This window comes from Parasteatoda tepidariorum, chromosome 12, assembly GCF_982258835.1.
Source record: "Parasteatoda tepidariorum strain Cologne lab strain chromosome 12, Ptep-v5.0, whole genome shotgun sequence".
In the NCBI taxonomy this organism is placed as follows: Eukaryota; Metazoa; Arthropoda; class Arachnida; order Araneae; family Theridiidae; genus Parasteatoda; species Parasteatoda tepidariorum.
In genome coordinates, this window is record NC_141766.1 from 13,194,650 (window position 1) to 13,217,464 (window position 22,815).

The window sequence follows — 22,815 nt, forward strand, 5'->3', positions numbered from 1 at the left end:
ACAATAAGTTGAGTTAAATTTAGAATCCCTAGTTTTTAAATATGCCGTTAAAAGCAATTTGTTCATACTTAATCATTAGGAAACATCAACCTTATACGCTAATTACTGAAACAAAATAATAATTTAGGTTCATAATGACATTAGAAATTTTACAAATGTTATGGATATTTAAATTTAAGAGAATATAATTTTTAAAGAAATCATAAATATTTAGAATAACTACATTAAAAATATGTTATGAAATTAGGAGAATTTCAACTATATACTATATATTTTATTTATACTTTTTATTTACATTTTAATTTTCTTTGACTTTATCTATTTTTTAATTTTTTTCACCTGCCTTTCTTTCTGAAGTAACGAGACGGTTTCTAATTAGATAATGAATTTTTATAAATCTTAACGATAGAATAAACGTATTTCCGTTTTATATTAACTGTGTCATTTCGGAATCCATTCTTTACATAGTTGTTCATTTACTTTAGGGAACACGTTTTTCCTTTTGTTTTCTTATCAGAATTTTTGCAAGTTGCAATTGCGCATACTGGCATTTCGATAATAGTTTTAAATTCTTGTAAATTCACTGCAAAAACTGAAGAAAGTCATTATAGAAAATAACAAATGTCTTAGAATATGTCACAAAAAAATGCTCCAATATTAGTTAGAGCTAGCAAGGCCGAACGCTCCGTTCTTGAAGTAAAAGTGTGAGCTTTGCGCCAAAGTGACGTCACTAGAGAAAATCGGAGGATTGGCGCGGCGAGAGTTTCTTCAAAGGAGTGAACCAGCCCTGCTATTCTCTTTAGCCCTGGGTCGGAGGGCGTGCTTGCGGGGTGGTGTTGCCCTGGTGCGTGCGGCTCCCCTGGTCCTGGGCCGCCTGCGGGGGTTTTGGTCCCTTCGAGCCGCTATGTGGGTTTGTGATTGCGGTCACTTCTTTTCATACACTAACAGTCACTATCTTGTAATTGCACAATTATTTGCCTTTAAACTTCTATCAATGGTCCAAAAGCATTTGTTGTATAATTAAAACATGCACTTCCATCATTTCCCACATGAACTTAGTTAAATTTGCTCCAAAATTACACTACTTCCTTCACCAACGAATTGCTGCAAATTGGTGAAAGCTTTATCAATTATTGGTGTTAAGATTTAACTACGCCATTTGAAGTGTATAAGTACACTCGATTCTGTATTAACTTGAAATAAAGTAACGATTCAAACAATTGGCCGTGATAGCCTGGTTGGCTGTGCGCTGGACTCACGCTAGTGAGAACGGGAGTTCGAATCCAGCGGGCCGAAGACTCCCCGTGTAGTAAATGGTGACTGGTGCACGGTAAATATGTTGGATCACAAAGTCCTTCTTGTTCCCATAACAAATCAATACCTCTGGGGGTACTGAGTTAGAGATTGATCGTTCTCTGGTTCAGGTCAAAATTACGATCTGTGGATGTATTAATGGGTCCGCCCTATAAACGGGTGTGACGTATGGGCATGGCAGAAGTTGAGTTCTTGGCCACAGATGGCGCAACTGAAAAGCAAGAGCAATCGCACCCCTTCTTCCTTAATGGCCGACGGCAACAACAAAAACAACATACACACAAAATTAGACGAATTCGGATAGGTATTACACCATAGTTTCTAAACTACATGTATAATTTAGTTACTAAAACCCCCTCATCAGAATGTTTTATGTTTATCACTTTTGGCTTTTATTTCTGAAATTAATAGTGCATATTTGAAAAAGTTCATACAATTAAAAATTTGTTCGACTAAAAATTACAGGCAGAATTTTCTTCATTTTATGAGCTGTTTGAAAGTATTAGTAATAATAAAATTAAAGGAAAATACTTAATATTACAAAAAACAATTGAATATAAGAGTAATTACGAAAATTTGAAGTTCTCAATTTTGAGTCCATATATTGTCTTGAATTTTTATCTTATATCTTTAAATATAAAATCGTTAAAAGGAATATAAATTTAGTCTCTTGTTAACTTTATGTTTAGCATAATTTTGAAAAGGACTAATCGCATTCAATTAGAGATAGATTAAAATGATCTAAAATAGTTTGTCTCAAATATAAACATCCTCAAAAAACTATGTTAACCTCTTAATATAACTCAATAATTGCTCATAGTTTGAAAATGTGTTTCACCTAAAATATTATTTGTGCTGCTTAATTCGCATAGTTTTTTCACTTCATTTTTATAAGGACATTAAGAGCTGTCACTAAAAATCATCCTTAATATTTAAAAACAACCACATGCATAGCAATAGATTTCCCGTTATAATTTCTTTTTCTTACGGCGTAATTTCTTTTCTTCGAATTTTTTTTCAACTTAAAATCTCTCCGAGAATAATTTTCGTAGTGAAATGAAAATTGAATAACAATTTCATGCAGACTCTGTATTTTGTAAAAGCATGAACACACAAAAGTGAGATAAACATACACTTAAATATATTTTATTTAAATATGGTGGTGAACAAAATAATTTTAAATTAAATTTATGAAAGCAAGGAATAAATAGGAAGCATAAATTTTACTACCTCTTTAAAAGTAAAAATGTGTAAAAGTGGACAGTTATGGTATTTTATATATATATCTGTTACGTATTTGGTATAGTATTTATTTTATTATCTCTTTACTTTATTTCATTTATCTGCATTCAAATTAGCATTAAAACCGCATTTAAATTTGCATTATAATAATGATTACTATTATTTGTTGTACAAATTGAATGATTTTGTAATTTCACCAAATTTATTGAGAAGTAATAGAAGTTAAATATGTTTTTTTTTCTTTTTTTTAAGAAAAATATTTGCAGGACAATAATTTCTGTTATTATATCGACATTAAGGACAAATTTAGTAACGTTAGCTTATTTGAGGAAAAATAATACTTCTAAATTTCGTTAATTATTTTAAAGTTGGTGGTATAAATAACATAAAAATCCTTTGTGTTTAAAATTTAAGCAGCAATTTGTCAGTTCAAATTCCAAATTCCCACTTAATTGCTTATCAAATAAACCACCTAGAGGAATAAAATTTAGCTGCACCAAATTTTTTATATGAAACTAACGTTTCTGGTTTAAACAATTATTTATGGTCCTCGCTTAGTTACACAAAGAAGAGAAGTAAAAGAAGCGTTTTTATGAAATGTATGGAAGTTAAGAAGATTAGATCCTTGAATAGGGAAATTCAGCTACAGACAGGTGGTTGTTAAGTAGTAATCAAACTTGTTACCAGTTACCCTTTGACAAAGTAGTCAATTTAATGTATGTTAAAACATTCTTTAATTACAGAATTCCTCAGTTAGAAATCATTAGAATTTTAGTGTCCATTAGCAATGAATTGTTTTTATATAAATTTAAATACAGTTTATATTTAATGATGCTAACGATAGCAGTTCTGATTCTCCTTTATTTATTGACTTTATTCCGTCAAAACATTATACAGTCAAATCCCGTATAGTGAACCTTTAAGAGACCGAAATTTTGGTTCCACTAACCATAACCGGGACATCAATACATCCGTTCCGCAAGCAATTTTAACTAATGTTTCCAAACTTCCCCCTTTTATTACACATTATTTAAATAAATGACCAATAAAATGAAGTGCAAAAATGACTGAAAAATAATACGTAGTAAAAAAAAATGTGTTAACTTTTATTTTTTATTACTCGTCGTCTTGCGTACAAAAAAAAAGATTAGTAGGGGAGAGTGGAGTCAATTGTAACATTTTTACTTAGCTATTTTTAACTAACAAAAATCTAATATATTATTAGTATTAATTGACAGACGAATAAAGTAGACTATACTCTACTAGAAAAAAAATACCTTATTTTAAGTGTTATTATATTAGTTATCAACAATTTTTGACAGTCATGCACTTGTTACAATTGTCCCCACTTACGGGTTCAATTGTAACAGTTCATGAATTCAACTAAAACATAGTTAATTATACATACTATCATAGTTGTGATATATTTTTTTATTGATCAAAATAGTAGTGGTATTTTAGGAGTAAAAATAATAATGAGCAGGGACCTAAAAGGTTAAACTCTTAACTTTAAGGGGTTAAAAATTTTAATTTATGCTGTGAAAGGTGACAAATAAAATAATGCACATGCAACATAATATAAATGGTATAGGAAACTATTGGTGGTTCTTAAAGAGTTAAGTAATGGTTTGTAGACATAAGATTATTTATTTTCAGCTGTTACAATCGTCCCTTTACTTATTATTACAATCGTCCCCAAGACGCCATTTCAGCTTCATTTGTTAAAAACAATGCTAGTTAATTAACAAAACTAATCTTTTTTTCTTTGAAATGTTAATTAAGGTGTCCACTTGCATATTCGGTTAATAATTTTTATTTGTTTAAACAAAATTACTTTGTTACAATATAATATTCTAATACCAAAAAAAGTATCTACGTAGCGTAAAATATCTTTTGAGATGTAACTCTTTCAAAAGTACATTAAAATGGTTGCCAGCAGGGGTGTACATGTAGATTTATTAAATGCACCTTGTGCGCCACCTAGGAACCAAATCTAGAGCCCGACACTAGAAATTTTTGCTCTGTTACAATCGTACCCTGTTACAATTGACCCCACCCTCCCCTAATCTTTAGCTGATGAGTAATCCTCAACATCAGATATAGAAACACTTCCCGACTCTCCGATAATTTTTCCTGAATTTATGTTATCCCGTTATTTAAACCTGTCTAACCATCCATTCGAGTACATAAAATTAGTCTCACCAAATCGCTTAGCAAATTCATCGGTTTTGACTAGAAGCATTTGTCCAGATACTGGAAGATTGCGGCTCTTTGAATGCTAAACCAATTCAATTATGCTATTCAATAATGAAGCAAACAAGAAAAAATGCTTGTTGCTACATTCCATGCTATAGATGGTTTTAAAAATCGGTATATGTATTAACTTTGCAATAGAAATTTCAAAATTATTACAAAAAAATTAAGAAAATAAATCAGTAGAAGACAGAAAAAAGTTCATAATATCGAACTTCCTCTCTTTTTTTGGTTCACTATATCCTGAAAAAGTAGCATACGCAGGCACGGGGCGAACATTGTGTTCGTTATATCCGAGAGTTCACTATAAACCGTGTTCACTATAGCGGGGATTGACTGTGATATGTATTAAATACCATTTCGAAGTAAAATTTCGTGAAAATATAGAATTTAAGGTTGAGTTATGCTCTTATAATCAAATCTTATTTGAATACAGTTGGCTGGAACATTATTTAAGCGAACGATGTATAGGATAAATTTAATAAAAATTCAAATGAGCTTAAATATTTATAAGCTAAACATAATTTTCCCTTACATGAAGTAGTAAAAATAATCTTTTAAAAGAAACTAAACATTTCCTTTAAGAGTAAAAACCCTTTTTGTCTTTCCAGTCACGATAAATCAAAATAGACTTCATGAACATTAATTATCTGCTCTTGAGACGTTTATGAAGGGCATGTTTTTCCCTTAGAACATTTCTCTATTTTTCGTGTAATGCGTATAAATGATTTTTTTTTTTAAAAATGAGACATTTTTAAGGTGCTTTAAATGGAATAAGTACAATACTGTAGTAGGAAATTAAAATGTTTAGTCCTATTGAAGCAATAAGCTAGGGTGAGTGAAGAATAATATTAACTCTTTTTCTTTTCATGAAAAAAGTTTTCTTCATGAAATGGTTATAAAATTAGTATGATCAGTAAAATACTATGCAAAATAAACAGACAGTGATGACAAATTTAACTCAGTTTATTTAGTTTAACGCTGCTTAGTTTATCTAGATAATATACTTAGTTATCTAGATATTATACTTAGTTAGCCCCTTAAAAGAGTAGTGTGATCACTGAAGAGGTTTTAAAAAAAAAGAAAATTAATTAAACTTAAAATACTCATAAAACTTACGTAAAATTTAGAGTTCTTATGTGGTAGAAAAAAATTATTATTTTAAAAAAGTATTTCTCCTAAAAGTGGGTCGGGGTTTTTGAAGCCTGTTGTTCTGTTTGAAACGAAAAATTCATCTTCAGAGAAGAGATATTCTTTCTTTTCTTCTCTTTTTGTTACAAATAAACAATTTTGTGTTGAATTCGAATAACATTTAACAAAGTATTTCTCCTGAAAGTGGGTCAGTATTTTTGAAACCCGCTGTTCTGTTTGAAACGAAAAATTCATCTTCAGAGAAGAGATATTATTTCTTTCCTTCTCTTTTTGTTTCAAATTAACAATTTTGTGTAGAATTCCAAAAACAAACTTTTCAATATAATACAAAATAATTTCCAACGCTGCATCCATAATATTTTTTACCACTTTTTCATCAAAATAAAAAACTCATATAAAATATTAATTTAGAAATTGAGAATTTGATTGGTGCATTTAAAGTAATAAACCACATTCAGTAGGAATGCTTCCAAAGTTTTTAAAATTCTGTGAATTATATGTTATTATTATTTGAAATTTTAATTTTTATATTGTAGCTTGAATTTGTGAAATAAATATGCCGAATATTGAAAGGGAGATTATTATTAAATCGTTGAACGATAAACTTGTCAAAGATTGAAGATATTTGGCTCCAAAAGATTGCGTATTATTTTAACGACCAAAACTGCATTATCAAATTTGATTGAAAATCATAGTTCGTAGAGATTCACTAGATATCTTAATTGAGCTAAATATTTATTTGTTAGAAAGTGGATCTCATATTAATAATAATTCATTTATCAGCGTTTGTTACCAAAATGATTTCCCCTTTGAGTAAATGGTCGTAACCCTTTTCTCGAGGAAAACATCAATTCGTCCTTTTTTCTTGATGGCTCATGGAGTAGAGCTTTCGCCTGCCAGTGAGGTGAGCCGGGTTTGAATCTCAGTCGATGCGAATTCCAGCTTGCACCGACCACATTCTTACTCCGTGCTGTGGTCCCCGCATGGGTTTTTGCCCTAACGCCGGTGTCATGACCACAGGCAACCACAGTGCTGACGTGTAATATTTTCAGTGGTAGACGGATCATGGGTTAGAGTCCCCTTGGAGTCAAGCTAATCGTGGAAGGTTTTCCTCTCCATGTAGCGCAAACGCGGGATAGTTCCATTAAAAAGTCCCCCACGAAGGCAAATTTCGCTCAATACTTCATCCAGGAGTTCCCTTGTCTTCTGGATTGGGTTCAAAATGATAAGGCTACGGAGTTGAACATTAGTAGTCGTAAACCCAAAAAATTGGGTCGGCTGTTCAGCAACGGTTACAAAACAAAATATATGCTGGAGATCAAAAATCGAAATCCTTCTAAAAAAAGGTATGGTTATTCAGAGAAAGTACGTTTTTGAGCCTGATTTCTTAACTTAAAATATTGACTGCATCAATTAATTAACATATTGGATGTCATCCCCTCAAACCTTTAAGATAGAGTCCCAAAACGTGAAGATCCAATCTTTAGATCAAAAGTTACTGAGGGTGGTTCGTTCTTTATTTTTGCACTGTACATTAGAATCACTTTAATAGCTTCATTGTAAAAACATTTCGTTAAAAACACAAGCACATTTTTGGCGCAAAATCTACAGTTTAGTACTTACAAATTTATTTGTAACCAAAATTACAAAAAACTGTTACACATACATTCTCAACTATAAAACTGATTCAAATACTTTCTTTAAGTACAGAACTGTAGTTATCGCACAAAAATTACATAACATTGAAAAAAAACAATTGTTTGAAAAAATTAGTGTGAATATATTGCTGAAAATGTTCTTAAGCGAAATGTTTGCGAGGAAGCTATTAAATTGATTGTAACGCGTATGGAAATATATATTATAAATTTTAAAAAAAAAGAAAGCCAAAAATGAATAAATATATAATGAAAATATATAACAGTAAATAAGTAAATAATAAATGTATCTTAACTCTAAATATGGTGGCAACTACTTTTTTTGCAGTGTGGGTGAAGAAGGTAGTGTTTTTTGGAGTAATTAGTGTATATTTAATATTAATTAGTGCATATTTAAACTATTTAACTAATTCTTGTGTGAAGCGGTGGTAAGGTACGTTTTAAACGAATAACAAACAACCATTATTAGAAGTTCAAAGATGAATAATTGTGCAAGATACTGTCAATATGGCGGTTTGTTTACATGAAGTATATTGGTGAAATATGAGTGCTTCTTGTCGGATTTAATTGACCAACTGGTCATAGCGAAATAAGTATCAATCTTCGTTAAAATCTCTTTCTATTCTCTATCTTCCTTCGTATTCTAAACTCCATAAATGGCGGCAACTACTTTTTTTGCAGTATTGGTGAAGAAAGTAGTATTGTTTTCGAAGGTCCGTGAATTTAGTGAATAATTAGTGTACATTTAAACTATTTAACTAATTCTTGTGTGAAACGGTGGAAAGGTACGTTTTAAAACAATAACAAACGACCATTATTAGAAGTTCAAAGATGAATAATTGTGCAAGATACTGTCAATATGGCGGTTTGTTTGCATGAAGTATATTGGTGAAATATGAGTGCTTCTTGTTGGATTTAATTGACCAACTGGTTATAGCGAAATAAATAAATATTAATCTTCGTTAAAATCTCTATCTATTCTCTATCTTCCTTCGTATTCTAAACTCCATAAATGGCGGCAACTACTTTTTTTGCAGTATTGGTGAAGAAAGTAGTATTGTTTTCGAAGGTCCGTGAATTTAGCGAATAATTAGTGTATATTTAAACTATTTAACTAATTCTTGTGTGAAACGGTGGAAAGGTACGTTTTAAAACAATAACAAACGACCATTATTAGAAGTTCAAAGATGAATAATTGTGCAAGATACTGTCAATATGGCGGTTTGTTTGCATGAAGTATATTGGTGAAATACGAGTGCTTCTTGTCGGATTTAATTGACCAACTGGTTATAGCGAAATAAATATCAATCTTCGTTAAAATCTCTATCTATTCTCTATCTTCCTTCGTATTCTAAACTCCATAAATGGCGGCAACTACTTTTTTTGCAGTATTGGTGAAGAAAGTAGTATTGTTTTCGAAGGTCCGTGAATTTAGCGAATAATTAGTGTATATTTAAACTATTTAACTAATTCTTGTGTGAAACGGTGGAAAGGTACGTTTTAAAACAATAACAAACGACCATTATTAGAAGTTCAAAGATGAATAATTGTGCAAGATACTGTCAATATGGCGGTTTGTTTGCATGAAGTATATTGGTGAAATACGAGTGCTTCTTGTCGGATTTAATTGACCAACTGGTTATAGCGAAATAAATATCAATCTTCGTTAAAATCTCTATCTATTCTCTATCTTCCTTCGTATTCTAAACTCCATAAATGGCGGCAACTACTTTTTTTGCAGTATTGGTGAAGAAAGTAGTATTGTTTTCGAAGGTCCGTGAATTTAGCGAATAATTAGTGTATATTTAAACTATTTAACTAATTCTTGTGTGAAACGGTGGAAAGGTACGTTTTAAAACAATAACAAACGACCATTATTAGAAGTTCAAAGATGAATAATTGTGCAAGATACTGTCAATATGGCGGTTTGTTTGCATGAAGTATATTGGTGAAATACGAGTGCTTCTTGTCGGATTTAATTGACCAACTGGTTATAGCGAAATAAATATCAATCTTCGTTAAAATCTCTATCTATTCTCTATCTTCCTTCGTATTCTAAACTCCATAAATGGCGGCAACTACTTTTTTTGCAGTATTGGTGAAGAAAGTAGTATTGTTTTCGAAGGTCCGTGAATTTAGCGAATAATTAGTGTATATTTAAACTATTTAACTAATTCTTGTGTGAAACGGTGGAAAGGTACGTTTTAAAACAATAACAAACGACCATTATTAGAAGTTCAAAGATGAATAATTGTGCAAGATACTGTCAATATGGCGGTTTGTTTGCATGAAGTATATTGGTGAAATATGAGTGCTTCTTGTTGGATTTAATTGACCAACTGGTTATAGCGAAATAAATATCAATCTTCGTTAAAATCTCTATCTATTCTCTATCTTCCTTCGTATTCTAAACTCCATAAATGGCGGCAACTACTTTTTTTGCAGTATTGGTGAAGAAAGTAGTATTGTTTTCGAAGGTCCGTGAATTTAGCGAATAATTAGTGTATATTTAAACTATTTAACTAATTCTTGTGTGAAACGGTGGAAAGGTACGTTTTAAAACAATAACAAACGACCATTATTAGAAGTTCAAAGATGAATAATTGTGCAAGATACTGTCAATATGGCGGTTTGTTTGCATGAAGTATATTGGTGAAATATGAGTGCTTCTTGTTGGATTTAATTGACCAACTGGTTATAGCGAAATAAATATCAATCTTCGTTAAAATCTCTATCTATTCTCTATCTTCCTTCGTATTCTAAACTCCATAAATGGCGGCAACTACTTTTTTTGCAGTATTGGTGAAGAAAGTAGTATTGTTTTCGAAGGTCCGTGAATTTAGCGAATAATTAGTGTATATTTTAACTATTTAACTAATTCTTGTGTGAAACGAGGGAAGGGTACATTTTAAAACAATAACAAACGACCATTATTAGAAGTTCAAAGATGAATAATTGTGCAAGATACTGTCAATATGGCGGTTTGTTTACATGAAGTATATTGGTGAAATATGAGTGCTTGAAAAATTGACAAACTGATCATAGTCAAGCAATTATCAATCGTCTTTAATGATAGATAAAAAGAATTGATTGTGATTGATTTTTTGCTAAGTAATTTCGATCTCTTTGGCGGATTGATTTGACCAACTATTCGTAAAATTATTTTAAAATGCATGTATGTTTTTAGATGTATAATAAAAATATTTATGTTCTCATAAGATTTACATAAATCTGTCAATTGTATAAAATAATTTTATAATATTTAATTTTGATTCACTTCGGTTTTGTTCGAATTCGTATTATAATTCTACATATCTGTACTGTATGTGTCTTTGATTAAAATACTAGTTTTATTTTAAGAAAAATTGTATCTATGCATCTCTGTCTCCTAAATTTATTAGTTAAAGCCTAATTTATGACTCCTAAATTTATGATTTAGCAACGCAAAAGTAACTTTACTGATTCTTATGTGAATCATATTTTACTGTAATTAATAAATAGCAAACATGGTGGTGGCTACTTTACACCCAGTACTGTAAAAGAGGTGTTTTTCTGCACCAGAAACTATTCTTCGTTTTGGTGCAGCGAAATACCATTTTGGTATAAAGTACGAGACTTTTGGTGTACAGATACACGAAATTATTTTATATTCTAGATTCACAAATACGGTAAATGTAACCATATTCAGGTAGTTTTAACCATACTTTTTATCTCAGTGTATGGTTTACTTCAATGGTTCTACTTTACTTCTTAAAAAATGTTAATCGCAACAGGAAAGAGAAAAAATACACATTATATCTATTCATTGAATCGGAAATCAAAGAAGGAAGTTGCTTTTATCCAAAATGATGAGTTTATTTCTGATTTCCTTTATTTATGGCTGATGGACAGCATTAACAATAATTATTGACAGCGAATCAAGCACAAATTAAATGGGATGTGACCACGTGACTTAAGAGGGCCGATGACCAGATCAATATCACTGACTAAAAAAAGACCAAGGGCAACATGCACAAACAGCTAACTTCATTAACCTCCGCAGAAAGCCTGAGGGAAAAAGCAAGAAAAACACATTAGCAGGCCCCCATAGTGCAAGTAAAATATGTAATAACCGATCAAAGTAATATGTCTTTTTTTTCCTTCAAAATGAAGTGAGATGAAAGAATGAATATCACTCTGTAGAGAAAATTTTTATGCTTGTGGTTCACATTTTTGTAAACCAGAATATGTAATGAAAGCATGTCGAGTAAAATTTCGATGCCATACATCATTTCGAAATCGGAAGATAATGCGGTTTAATAATAAATAAGCCAGTTTTTTTTATTGAATGATTTTAATAAATTGATTGATTTTTTTTAAAAAAAAAGTATGCGAACATCAAAGTTTGAGGTTCATTTAAAAAACGGAAAACACACACCTTTCAAGTGTTCTCGTTCATTGTTCAAATGCTTTGCAATCAATCGGGCGAACACGCATTTGATGTGACAAAATTATTTATTTAATAACGAAATAAAGAAGCATTTATTTGCTTCAATACACTTTCCCGCATTTATCAAAACAATGAGATTGTTTTCCTGGGATAATTTTTGAACTCTTATTTTATTTTTCAACAAAAAATATATTGAAATGTCTTTTCAACGCTGTAATGACGCAAGTAATATTTAATATAGCTATAAAAAATATGAAAACAGCTGATAAATTAATACAAAATTACTTTCCTGGAAGATCAATTGTTTTATTTGAAAAATAATTTGTAAGATTTTTGAGACGCAATGTCAAAATCTATCGAAAATCAAGTAAGTGACTTATCTCACGACTATAACTAAAAAAACACTTGGTTAGTGTCAATTGATTAAATATTAAATGAAATAATCAAGTTTCTTACTGAACGCTATTAAAATCTAAATTTAAATGAGTTTTGAACCATGAGATTGTAATCCATAATCTTTCGTTAGTATTTGTTGTTGTTTTTTTCTCGAAATAAGAAAAAATATTTGTTCCCCTAATCATATTTTCATTTCGAACTTCATTTAAATTAGTTTCAGTATTATTAAAATATCAATGTTAGCATTATATTATTATCTAAGCACAACAAGAATCCAAAATGAAAATAAAGTTGTCATTTGAAGATAATGAAATTAATTTGATGAAATCATACGTATTTGTATTTCAAACTTGTACACCCTTGTGCAAATTAATTGAAACAAACTCAATAAATTCAGAAAACTAAGAGAAAATGCTATTTTATTTAAATTTATACAAACTCAAAAATTTTTAGTACATAATATGATCTCCACGACACTTTATTAACATTTGGACACGATTCGGCATGGATTCCACTAATTTTTTACAGTCATTTATAATATTTGTGTCCTTGTACCACACATGAATTAACGCCGTGATTAGCTTCTCCATAGTTGTACCGTCCATATTTAATAGGCGATTCTTGCATATGGCCCAGAGATTCTTAATTGGGTTGATATCCTGAGAGTTCCCTGGCCATTCCAATGTCTCAATTTGATTCTCAGACATGAATTTCTTGACAATTTTGGACGTATGGCAAGGAGCTAAATCCTGTTGAAAAATCCCTGTTCCATCAGGGTATCGTTTCTTCAACTCTGGAACAACTTCTTTACCCAGAATAGTAATGCACTGCTCAGAACGCATCATACCGGTAATAGGCTGCAAAGGTCCAACCCCATTGTAACCGAAACAACCCCAAAACATCGTCTTTAAAAAAACACGAAAGAAAAAGCTTGTTTCAATTAATTTGCACAAGGGTGTAAATTACATCTGAACTAGTCTGACTATTGCTGAAATATTAGTCACATTATAAAACACACTAATCTAAGCACATCATCTTGATAACGAAAATATTAATTGAAAATTGAAGTGTAATTTATGGGAATAAATTTATTTGATTAAAATTAAACCATATTTAGAACTACTAAAATATATCTTAATTTATTTGATCATTATTGAAACTAATCCATGCTCATCATCTTGATAACGAAAATATAAATTGAAAATTAAACCATAGCTAGAACTTCTAAAATATGCCTTAATCTTTCTGATCATTTTTAAAATATCAGTTGCAATCTCAATAATGTAATTATCTCACTAACATAAGCTAATCATCTAGATAACGAAAATACAAATTGAAAATTAAAGTGTAATTTATGGGAATAAATTTGTTTGATTAAAATTACAGCATATTTAGAACTACTAATTTATTTCATCATTGTTGAAATATCAATTGCAATCTCAATAATGTATTATAATCTAAGCACACCATTTTGAAAATGAGTATTCAAAATGAAAACAAGAGTGTTATTTAATGGTAATAAAACTTCGTTAAAATAATACATAGTATTTTCGTTGTAAACGCGACACTAAAGCCTTGTGTCACGAGGTTTCTATTCCTCACGCACGGCTGCTTCGTGTTAACTTGCCTTAAGTCTTTGGTTATTTCACGCACCGCTTAACGGATAATTTGTTGAATTGTGTATCTTTGTGCCACGACCGATTCAGACATTGTAATTCGGAATTGTTTCCTTTTTATGCTCAATTTACAACGCAAAGACTTTCTCTCACTTCATCTTCGATCTTTTGATCCTAGCGGCAATCTCATTAGGTATGCTGTTATAGAAATTGCACTTTTTTACGCTACGCTTGCACTTTTAGATAAGATTTACTTTAATATTCAATTATTTCAAATGTTCAAAATTAAATGATTTATAATGCAATCTTCTTACAATTGAACACTTTCCAAATGAATAAATAATTCCTTACTGTTAGTTGATTTCATATATGGATGCACAAAAAGAGTAACAGGGTCATTCAAAAATAGATGATGTTCTTGTTTATATGAAAAAATTGCATTTTACATCGGAAAATAAATGAAAAAAGTTTTAGCTACGAAATAAAAAATGGATTAATTTTTAAAAATGATGTTTTCAGTTTTAAAATGCTTCAGATTTACAAATTTTCCTTAAACAGTAACATTATATTAATCAATACAGTTAATTATTAATACAATAATTCCTGTCTCTATGAGCTGTTTTCACAGAGTGGAAATCTCATTTCGGTAAACTCCGATGTCCCTTCAACAGGTAGCCAATGATTGGCCCGCCTCGAGTTTTCCAATAACATGCCATCTTGTGGCACTGTCTAGACCAGGGATGGGCAAACTACGGCCCGCAGGCCAACTGTGGCCCTGCGGAAGGTTTTATCCGGCCCGCGGATAGAATTTCAACTTTCCGATCCATGGCGAATATAAACAATATACATTATACATCCATTTTCTTGTCTGCTTTGTTTAAAGCTATTTTTGTTCTTTCGTTTTTTAACAAAGTACCGATGACCTTTTTACTTTCTCTATTTTTATTTTACAAAACATAAATTGATGGAAATAGACTGCTTCAATTGGTGTCAGATTTGCAGCTTGAATTAATTAAGTTAAAATCTAACATCACCTGAAGCAGTTGTTCCTAAATATGCCAAAGTTTGAGTTTTACAAATCATTACCAAAAGCTAGTTTCCGAAATTTAATATCTCATGCCAGAAAATCAGTACTATGTTTGCTTCATCTTATATATGCGAACAAGAGAAATGTAGTATATGTGGAGAAATGTAATATATGTGAAACTTAGAAAAAATCATTTTAGAAGTAGACTAACCGGCAAGCATTTCGCCTCGTTCCTCAAAACAAGCACATCTCACTTCGAACCTCAATGTAAGGAGCTTTTAAAAATGAAATCGCAATTTCATTCATCTCATTAAATATTTAAATTAAAACTTGTATATCGTTTTTCTTTTTCTTTGTTTTAGAAGTTTTCATTCTTCCCACCAAACTTTTTTTTTCCGATTTTTTGCCCTCAACCAAAAAAGTTCGCCCATCCCTGATCTAGACGATGACGATTGGTCATACTAACGATAGGCAAGCAAAGAAATTATGAAAAAAAAAAAAAAAAAAACGAGTATTGGGCTAAGCTACGATGCTTCAAAGAAGTCCTTTCGCTACCAACTTCGAGGAGCAAATGAAGTAAATCTACACAAAAATGATCACAGCGCCACTGCCTTACGAGAGACCGCTGCTTGGCAGAGGTTCCACAAAAAGCTTAGCTATCATCTAACACGTTATTTGCATGTATGTAGGCGTTATTAAATTAATTAAGTATTAAATTAAGGAACTGACATTTGCTTAAATAATTGACTTAAATGTCATAAACATGATACTGTAATACACGGAGAAAAAAATTCAGATAGAATTACCGTACTTGTATGGAAATATCTTTTTTGGTAAAAAAAGATTTAAAAAAAGAAACGTAATTTTGGTAATAAAAACAAAATATACAGAATTTAAACCATTCATTTGATAATTTTTCCGTTCGTATGATAACATTTTCCCGGAATTTCTAGTTTTCACAATTATAGTTCTTATCACCGCACCTTTAGTAGAAAAACAAAACTTAAAAGCATTCTAACCGAATAAGTGGTGGGGTTTTTTTTTTGTGTCATACTCTCAATGTATCAAGATAAATTTACAACATTTACTACCAAACAGCATGGTAATTAAACAATATTTTCTAGTTAATTTTACTTAAATTCAAATCGAAACGCTTCGGTAAAAATTACCATACTTTTTAGGGTTCCAATAGAGTCAGAATCACAGTAAATTTAACCGTATTCTGGTAGTTTTACCATACTAAGAGTACATATTAATCAAACTGTCATATCCAACAAGAATTTCAAATTAAATATTTGTTTTTTTGTGCAGGGTCTTCCTCTCCACTTGCAAATAGATACTTTTGATGATTTCCGAGAGAATGCCACTCCTTATCATCGAGCATACTGTCAAATCAAAGTTTTTTGTGATAAGGTAAGTCAAAATTTCTTAAAATTTTCTACTGTAAATTGTATTGTTGCCAAATGTCAATAAAATTCCATAGCAGCAGACGGCCTCAGACTTTGTGTGAGGGGATAGTTCTTACCGATAGAAAATAAATCACGTTGTACTATACCTCCATTAAATTGCAATGAATTTAAGGAATTACTAGCTGAGGTTGGATAACTCGCATTAAAAACAACTCTTTGGACAGTTGCTTGCCTATCAGGGCGGTAAACTCTTAAATGGGGAATGTAGTAAATGGCTTCTTCTTCCTCATCATCCAAAATTTCTAATATGTATCCCATCTCTAAATATTCATGAAGGAAATCTTTTTATGAAGATAAATGATTTGGCTCCTTAATTATACGTTTCTACAACAGATTTAATTTTTCCAACCCAAACTCTTTAGATTTCCCCAAATGCTTAAGATCCTTTTTTAAGGGCATTTTTACTATGTATTTCTAGTAAAGAATTTCTAGTAAAGATATTTTTAAATTGTTTTTCACAAATTATTTTTTCTTTACTCTCAACTATTTCAGTTCCGATATTTTCCATCTCCCTAAAACGTCTAACTGTTCTAGATCAAGAGGTTTTTTTAAATTAATCCGTAATGGATTTTATTATCCTCCTTATTTGATATGCTTCCACTAACTATATAACCAAACACAGAATTTTTTAAGATTAAATTTGAGTTAGGAGAATAAATTTGTCGGGGTTTTATTGGCTTAAAAAATGATTCCGCATCGATTAATAAATCAACTTCTAACGGAATGTAAAAATACTCATCAGCTAAGTTAATGTTTTCTAACCCCTCCATACACTTGTTTATTTTTTTTTTAGGATGATCAGTAATTCTGGACACAACTAAAAACAAATTTTTGAGTGTGATCAGTAATTCTGGACACAACTAAAAACAACTTTTTGAGTGTGTTCAGTAATTCTGGACACAACTAAAAACAACTTTTTGAGGGTGATCAGTAATTCTGGACATAAATAAAAACAACTTTTTGAGGGTGATCAGTAATTCTGGACACAAATAAAAACAACTTTTTGAGGGTGATCAGTAATTCTGGACACAACTAAATACAACTTTTTGAATGTGATCAGTAATTCTGGACACAGCTAAAAAAAACTTTTTGAGGGTGATCAGTAATTCTTAACACAAATAAAAATTTAAATCAGTATTAAAAGTTTGGGCTTTATTTATTTAAGTAGCACATACTTGAGACCGAACAGAAATAGCTGAGTCATTCAACCCTGACACAACTATATTTATTTTATTCTTTCTCAATTGCTGTTGATCTGCGCTTTCTTTTTTTATGAAATTAGACATAGATCCCGAGTATAATAAAACACGAAATTCACTCTCAATTCCGGAAGAATCAAATAAAGAACAAATGGCTGTACTCAAAAGAACTGTTTTGATTTTTATTCCAGACATGTTTTTATTCCTCGTGGCGGAAAAGTTATTGGCGCCTGGGTTTTGCTTCTGGCATACTGCAGGTGTGAATTCAAGAAGCTAGCGGAGAGAGAGGGGGGAAAGAGATTTCCTCTTTTGATTTGTTTTTGATTTGATTCTGAATTCATAATGTTCTCTCTTAGTTTTGATTGCGCTGAATAATGGAAGCGGTCAATGTTAAAAGGGGGTATGTAACATTTTTACCAAAATAAGTTTTTTGTTAATTTTGGAATATCAATCACCGATTATTAAAAACCAAGTAATTTTCTAGACTGACTAACGAAGAGAATCCAACAATTTGGAAGCAATTAAAACAATCTTTCCACAATTAACGGGGGTTTTTTTTTCTTGAAAGGGCAGATTTTTTTTTATAATCGTCGTTGAACAGCCGACCCAATTTTTGGGTTTACGACAACTAAGGAACAACGCCGTAGCCTTATAATTTTGAACTCAATCCGGAAGACAAGGGAACTTCTGGATTAAGTATTGGATGAAATTTGCCTTCGTCGAGGACTTTTTGGTGGAACTAACCCGCATTTGCGTTGCATAGTGAGGAAGACTACAAAACCTCCCACTGTTAGCCTGATGGCAAAGGGACTCTAACCCATGATCCATCTACCACTGAGGATATTTCACGTCAGCGCTGTGGTCGGTGCAAGCCGGATGCAGATTCATATCGACCAGCCATCCCAGAGATTCGAACCCGGTTCACCTCATTGGAAGGCGAACGCTCTATTCCTGAGCCATCGCGGCTCAAAAGTGCAGATTTGTAACATACTTTTGACATTGACCTCTTCTGTTATAAAATATGTAATTGAAGAAATTGATAAATAAATTAATCCAAATCTATGCATACATAAGTATATTGTTGAAATTGTATCAATTACTGAAAAAAAAAACTAAAAAATTAAATGTAATCACATTAAATATAATCACAATCTGATATATAATCACATTCTATCAGAAACATGCTTTTATAAAACTCGACATTTGTTAAATAATATATTCTTATTCAATAAAATGTTTTATGCAAATTCCTTTACTAAATTACGAAAAAAGTTTTAGACGACTAAAAAAGTTTTTTTTAAGTGTCCGTATTTTATAATTAAAAAAAAACGGATTTGAAATCGGTTACTAGCGAAAAAAATATGAATGAAATTTTACGTTGCGCGTGTAAGTCAAGTTCCTCGTAAGTTAACATTTAAATATTAATCGTCCCATTTAAATATTTCTTCATTTTCGTCAAATAATGTTTTTAAAAATAATTGATTCTGCCGGATATTTAGGTTAATGTGCCGGATATTAGGCATACGTATATATATTGTTGAAATTGTATCAATTACTGAAAAAAATTAAATGTAATCACATTAAATATAATCACAATCTGATATATAATCACATTCTATCAGAAACATGCTTTTATGAAACTCGACATTCGCTGAATAATATGTTTTTTATTCAATAAAATGTTTTATTCAAATTATTTTACTAAATTACGAAAAAATTTTTAGACGACTAAAAAAGAAACATCGTATTTTATAATTAAAAAAAAAACGGATTTAACATCGGTTACTAGCGAAAAAAATATGAATGAAATTTTACGTTACGCGCGCGCAAGTCAAGTTCCTCGTAAGTTAACAGCATTTAAATGTTAATCATCCCATTTAAATATTTCGTCATTTTCGCCAAATTATTTTTTTAAAAATAATTGATTCTGCCGGATATTTAGGTTAATGGTTTTCTTTGGATAAAGATGATTTGCAAATGTCTTTCATTGCCATTGTCTGTATTTGTTTTGAAACAAATATCGCCGAAAACAATTTTTTTTCATCTGCAATTTTCAAAGAATCTTTTTTTTTCATTGAAATTAAAAAACATGTTTCTATCATTTATTAGAAGTTGTGATGAGCCACTATTAATACAATGTCAAAGATTTATTACTCTTGTTAGGAATTGTTTTGAAAGCTCAAGCTTGAAAAGTCATCAATCATTAAAGCCATAGAACGATTCATCGCAATTGAATGACCTTTTATTTTGCACACAACTGATTAACTGATTATTAACTGATTTGTGTCACTCATGTGAGGGCATTTTTTCCATTTTATTTTGAAAAGTAATATTCTTATTTCTATTTTTAAGTAATCTGCAGCCTGCTTTAAACTGATCATTTTTTGACACAAAATTTATTTCCTCCCTTCCTTTTATTAATTTTGAAATTTGATGTTTTTGAAAAAGAGAAATTATTAGACACTTCGATTTGACGAACCCTGTTTAGCACCATTTTCAAAGTGGTTTATAATTGGCAGTTTTTTCTGACTTAAAGTCTATTTTAACAATGAACTTCAATGTAAAATCTTGTTTCTTACATAGCAAATATTGCGTTTATGCTTAATTTTAGCTAGATTTTCATATAGAATATTATTGATGGAAAAAGACAAATTAGAAAGTGGTATATTTTGCAACTACTTTCTATTTGTTCCATAATGTGCTAATTATTCCATAATGTGCTAGATTTTGACATAGAATATTATTGATAGAAAAAGACAAATTAGAAAATGGTATAGTTTGCAACTACTTTCTATTTGTTCCATAATGTGCTAGATTTCGATATAGAATATTATTGATGGAAAAGGACAAATTAGAAAGTGGTATATTTTGCAACTATTTTCTCTTTGTTCCATAATGGGCTAATTTTTTTGTACTGGCCTCTATAATTGCTGATCATCTTTTGTCTCCTGAGCAGTGCCGTAGCGAGCTTAACTCGCGCCCGGGGCACAATACCTTTTTAGCTCCCCCCCCCCCCTCCCATTCGAAAACCATCTAATATTATAAGTAAAATATACTCGCAAAGTAATAAATAAATAAAGTAAAATAAATTAAGTCATAGGCTCAAGCTAGGCACTAAATTTGTGACAAAAAATGTAGTTGAGAAAACAAGACTAGATTTTGAAATGTATATGATCATCTAAAATTAGTTCAAAAGTTACCTATTATTTATTTTACATATTTATAAAGAAATATTTTAAAAACACGCATACCTGCCAACTTTTAATCCCTTCCATTATGATCTTTCCCAGTGGTATTAAAATGGAATAAAAATTTCAATTTTAAGCAAAAAAATCCGTTGTATTTGAAAAAGCTTAAGCTGCCTACCATGATAGTAACACATATTAATATATATGCTTAATTTTTTAAGAATAGTGGTGATTAAAATCATTTAAAAATTTAGTTTATAAAAGAAAAAATACTATATATTTACTACCACTTTAAATATAAAAATAAAATTTTGCGCCCAATGCGTAAAAGTTGACAGGTATGAACACGCAGTTTTAAAACAATAAAAAAGTAAATATTTATTATCTCTAAGGAGATACATATATTTAATAATATGATTATAATACATTAATAAAACTAATTACTATGTATAAATTTTCCGCTTTTGATGAAGCAAATTTATCAATAATATCATCAAAGTTGATCATTTCAAATTTTTTCATACCCTATTCACTGAATAATAGAATCGTCGAGTAGATGTAGTAAGTAATCTTATTTGTTTTATTACTAACCAAGAATGCCTTGAACTTGAAAGGTAGCAACGCAGTGAAATATACACTATAATTTATGCTAACATTAAACTTATAACATTTAATAACATTTCATTTCTTTTCTAAGCAGAGCGCGATGACAATCACGCAAAACTGAAAAATACAGGCACAAAATAACTTAAACGTTAATATTTCGGGTATTTACCTAACTTGTAGCGGAATTCCACAACCTGTCGCAAGTGTCACGGATATGTACAGTCGCGGAAAAAAGTATCCGGAAAGTAACAAATAAAGAATCATTTATTTTTTGAAACAGATAATTCTCAGGTACACAACAAATACGGCGTTTGTGTCCTTTCCTAGAAACAGCAAAACGCTGTATTTGTTGTGTGTCTGAGAAGTATCTATATTAAAAAATATACAATCTTTTAGTTGTTATTTTCGGGATACTTTTTTCCGTGACTGTACATATAAGTACATTAGAGTGCCATTGTTATCGTTTTAAAATAACAAGCGTAAGCTACATTGCGTTTATAGAAACAAAAATGAATTCTGAAAGAAAAAATGTTTGTACACTGTACAAACATACAAACACTTTGTACACTGATGTTTGTACTTTGTACACTGCAAATATTTGGAGATAATATATGTAACCACACAGCGTAGATGCCATAAGGAGGTGCTGACAGACACAGGTCGAGTCAGCCCAGTGGAAAAGGTGTGTCATCTCTATTATTACAGTTTGATTAGTGTTCCTTTTTATTTACGAATTAACATTTATTATATTTCACCGGCACTAAATTTAAAATATATTTTCCAGAAATAAATTATAATGAAAATAAAAATTATCCAACAACTTCTTTTTGTTTTGCTGACCATTTGGCGCCCCTTTGTGTGTAGCGCCCGGGGTATGATGCCCCCTCTTGCTCCCCCCTCGCTACGCCACTGCTCCTGAGTTATCTAATAATTCCCTTTGTTAGAATCGAAACATTTTATGTAAAACCTCATAAGTGAGCCACTCTACACTATTTAAAACTTTAGAGCTTGTAGAATCACAATATTCTTCAAATTTGTTATCGCATTATGGTGATAAGGTGAACCCTATTATCGTACTTCTTAAACCTGATGTTATGGTTCAATTTGATCGGAAAATGGTTTAACACTTTATTAAATCTGCAGAAAATTTGCACCATATGATCAGGGCCCGAATTAGCCTAATTGGGGCAAAAACTTCTTTTGGGGCCCCCTCTACTTCGCTACTTCAGTAATGAAGAACTGATTTTTATTGAGGTTTTTAAATTTTTC

General features: G+C 30.7%; 1 protein-coding gene across 2 annotated transcripts in view; it reads left to right on the forward strand.

Moving 5' to 3' along the window:
- The window catches only part of LOC107449518 (grainyhead-like protein 1 homolog), a 175,411-nt gene that overhangs the window by 109,945 nt on the left and 42,651 nt on the right, over positions 1-22,815 (forward strand). For both annotated transcript variants that reach the window (XR_015430874.1, XM_016065069.4), the window contains exon 10: positions 16,396-16,497. Coding sequence is in view for 1 of the 2 variants with exons in the window: in XM_016065069.4 (XP_015920555.1) it covers positions 16,396-16,497 (102 nt within the window). In the remaining variant the exon portion in view is untranslated. The remainder of the gene's footprint in view (positions 1-16,395; positions 16,498-22,815) is intronic.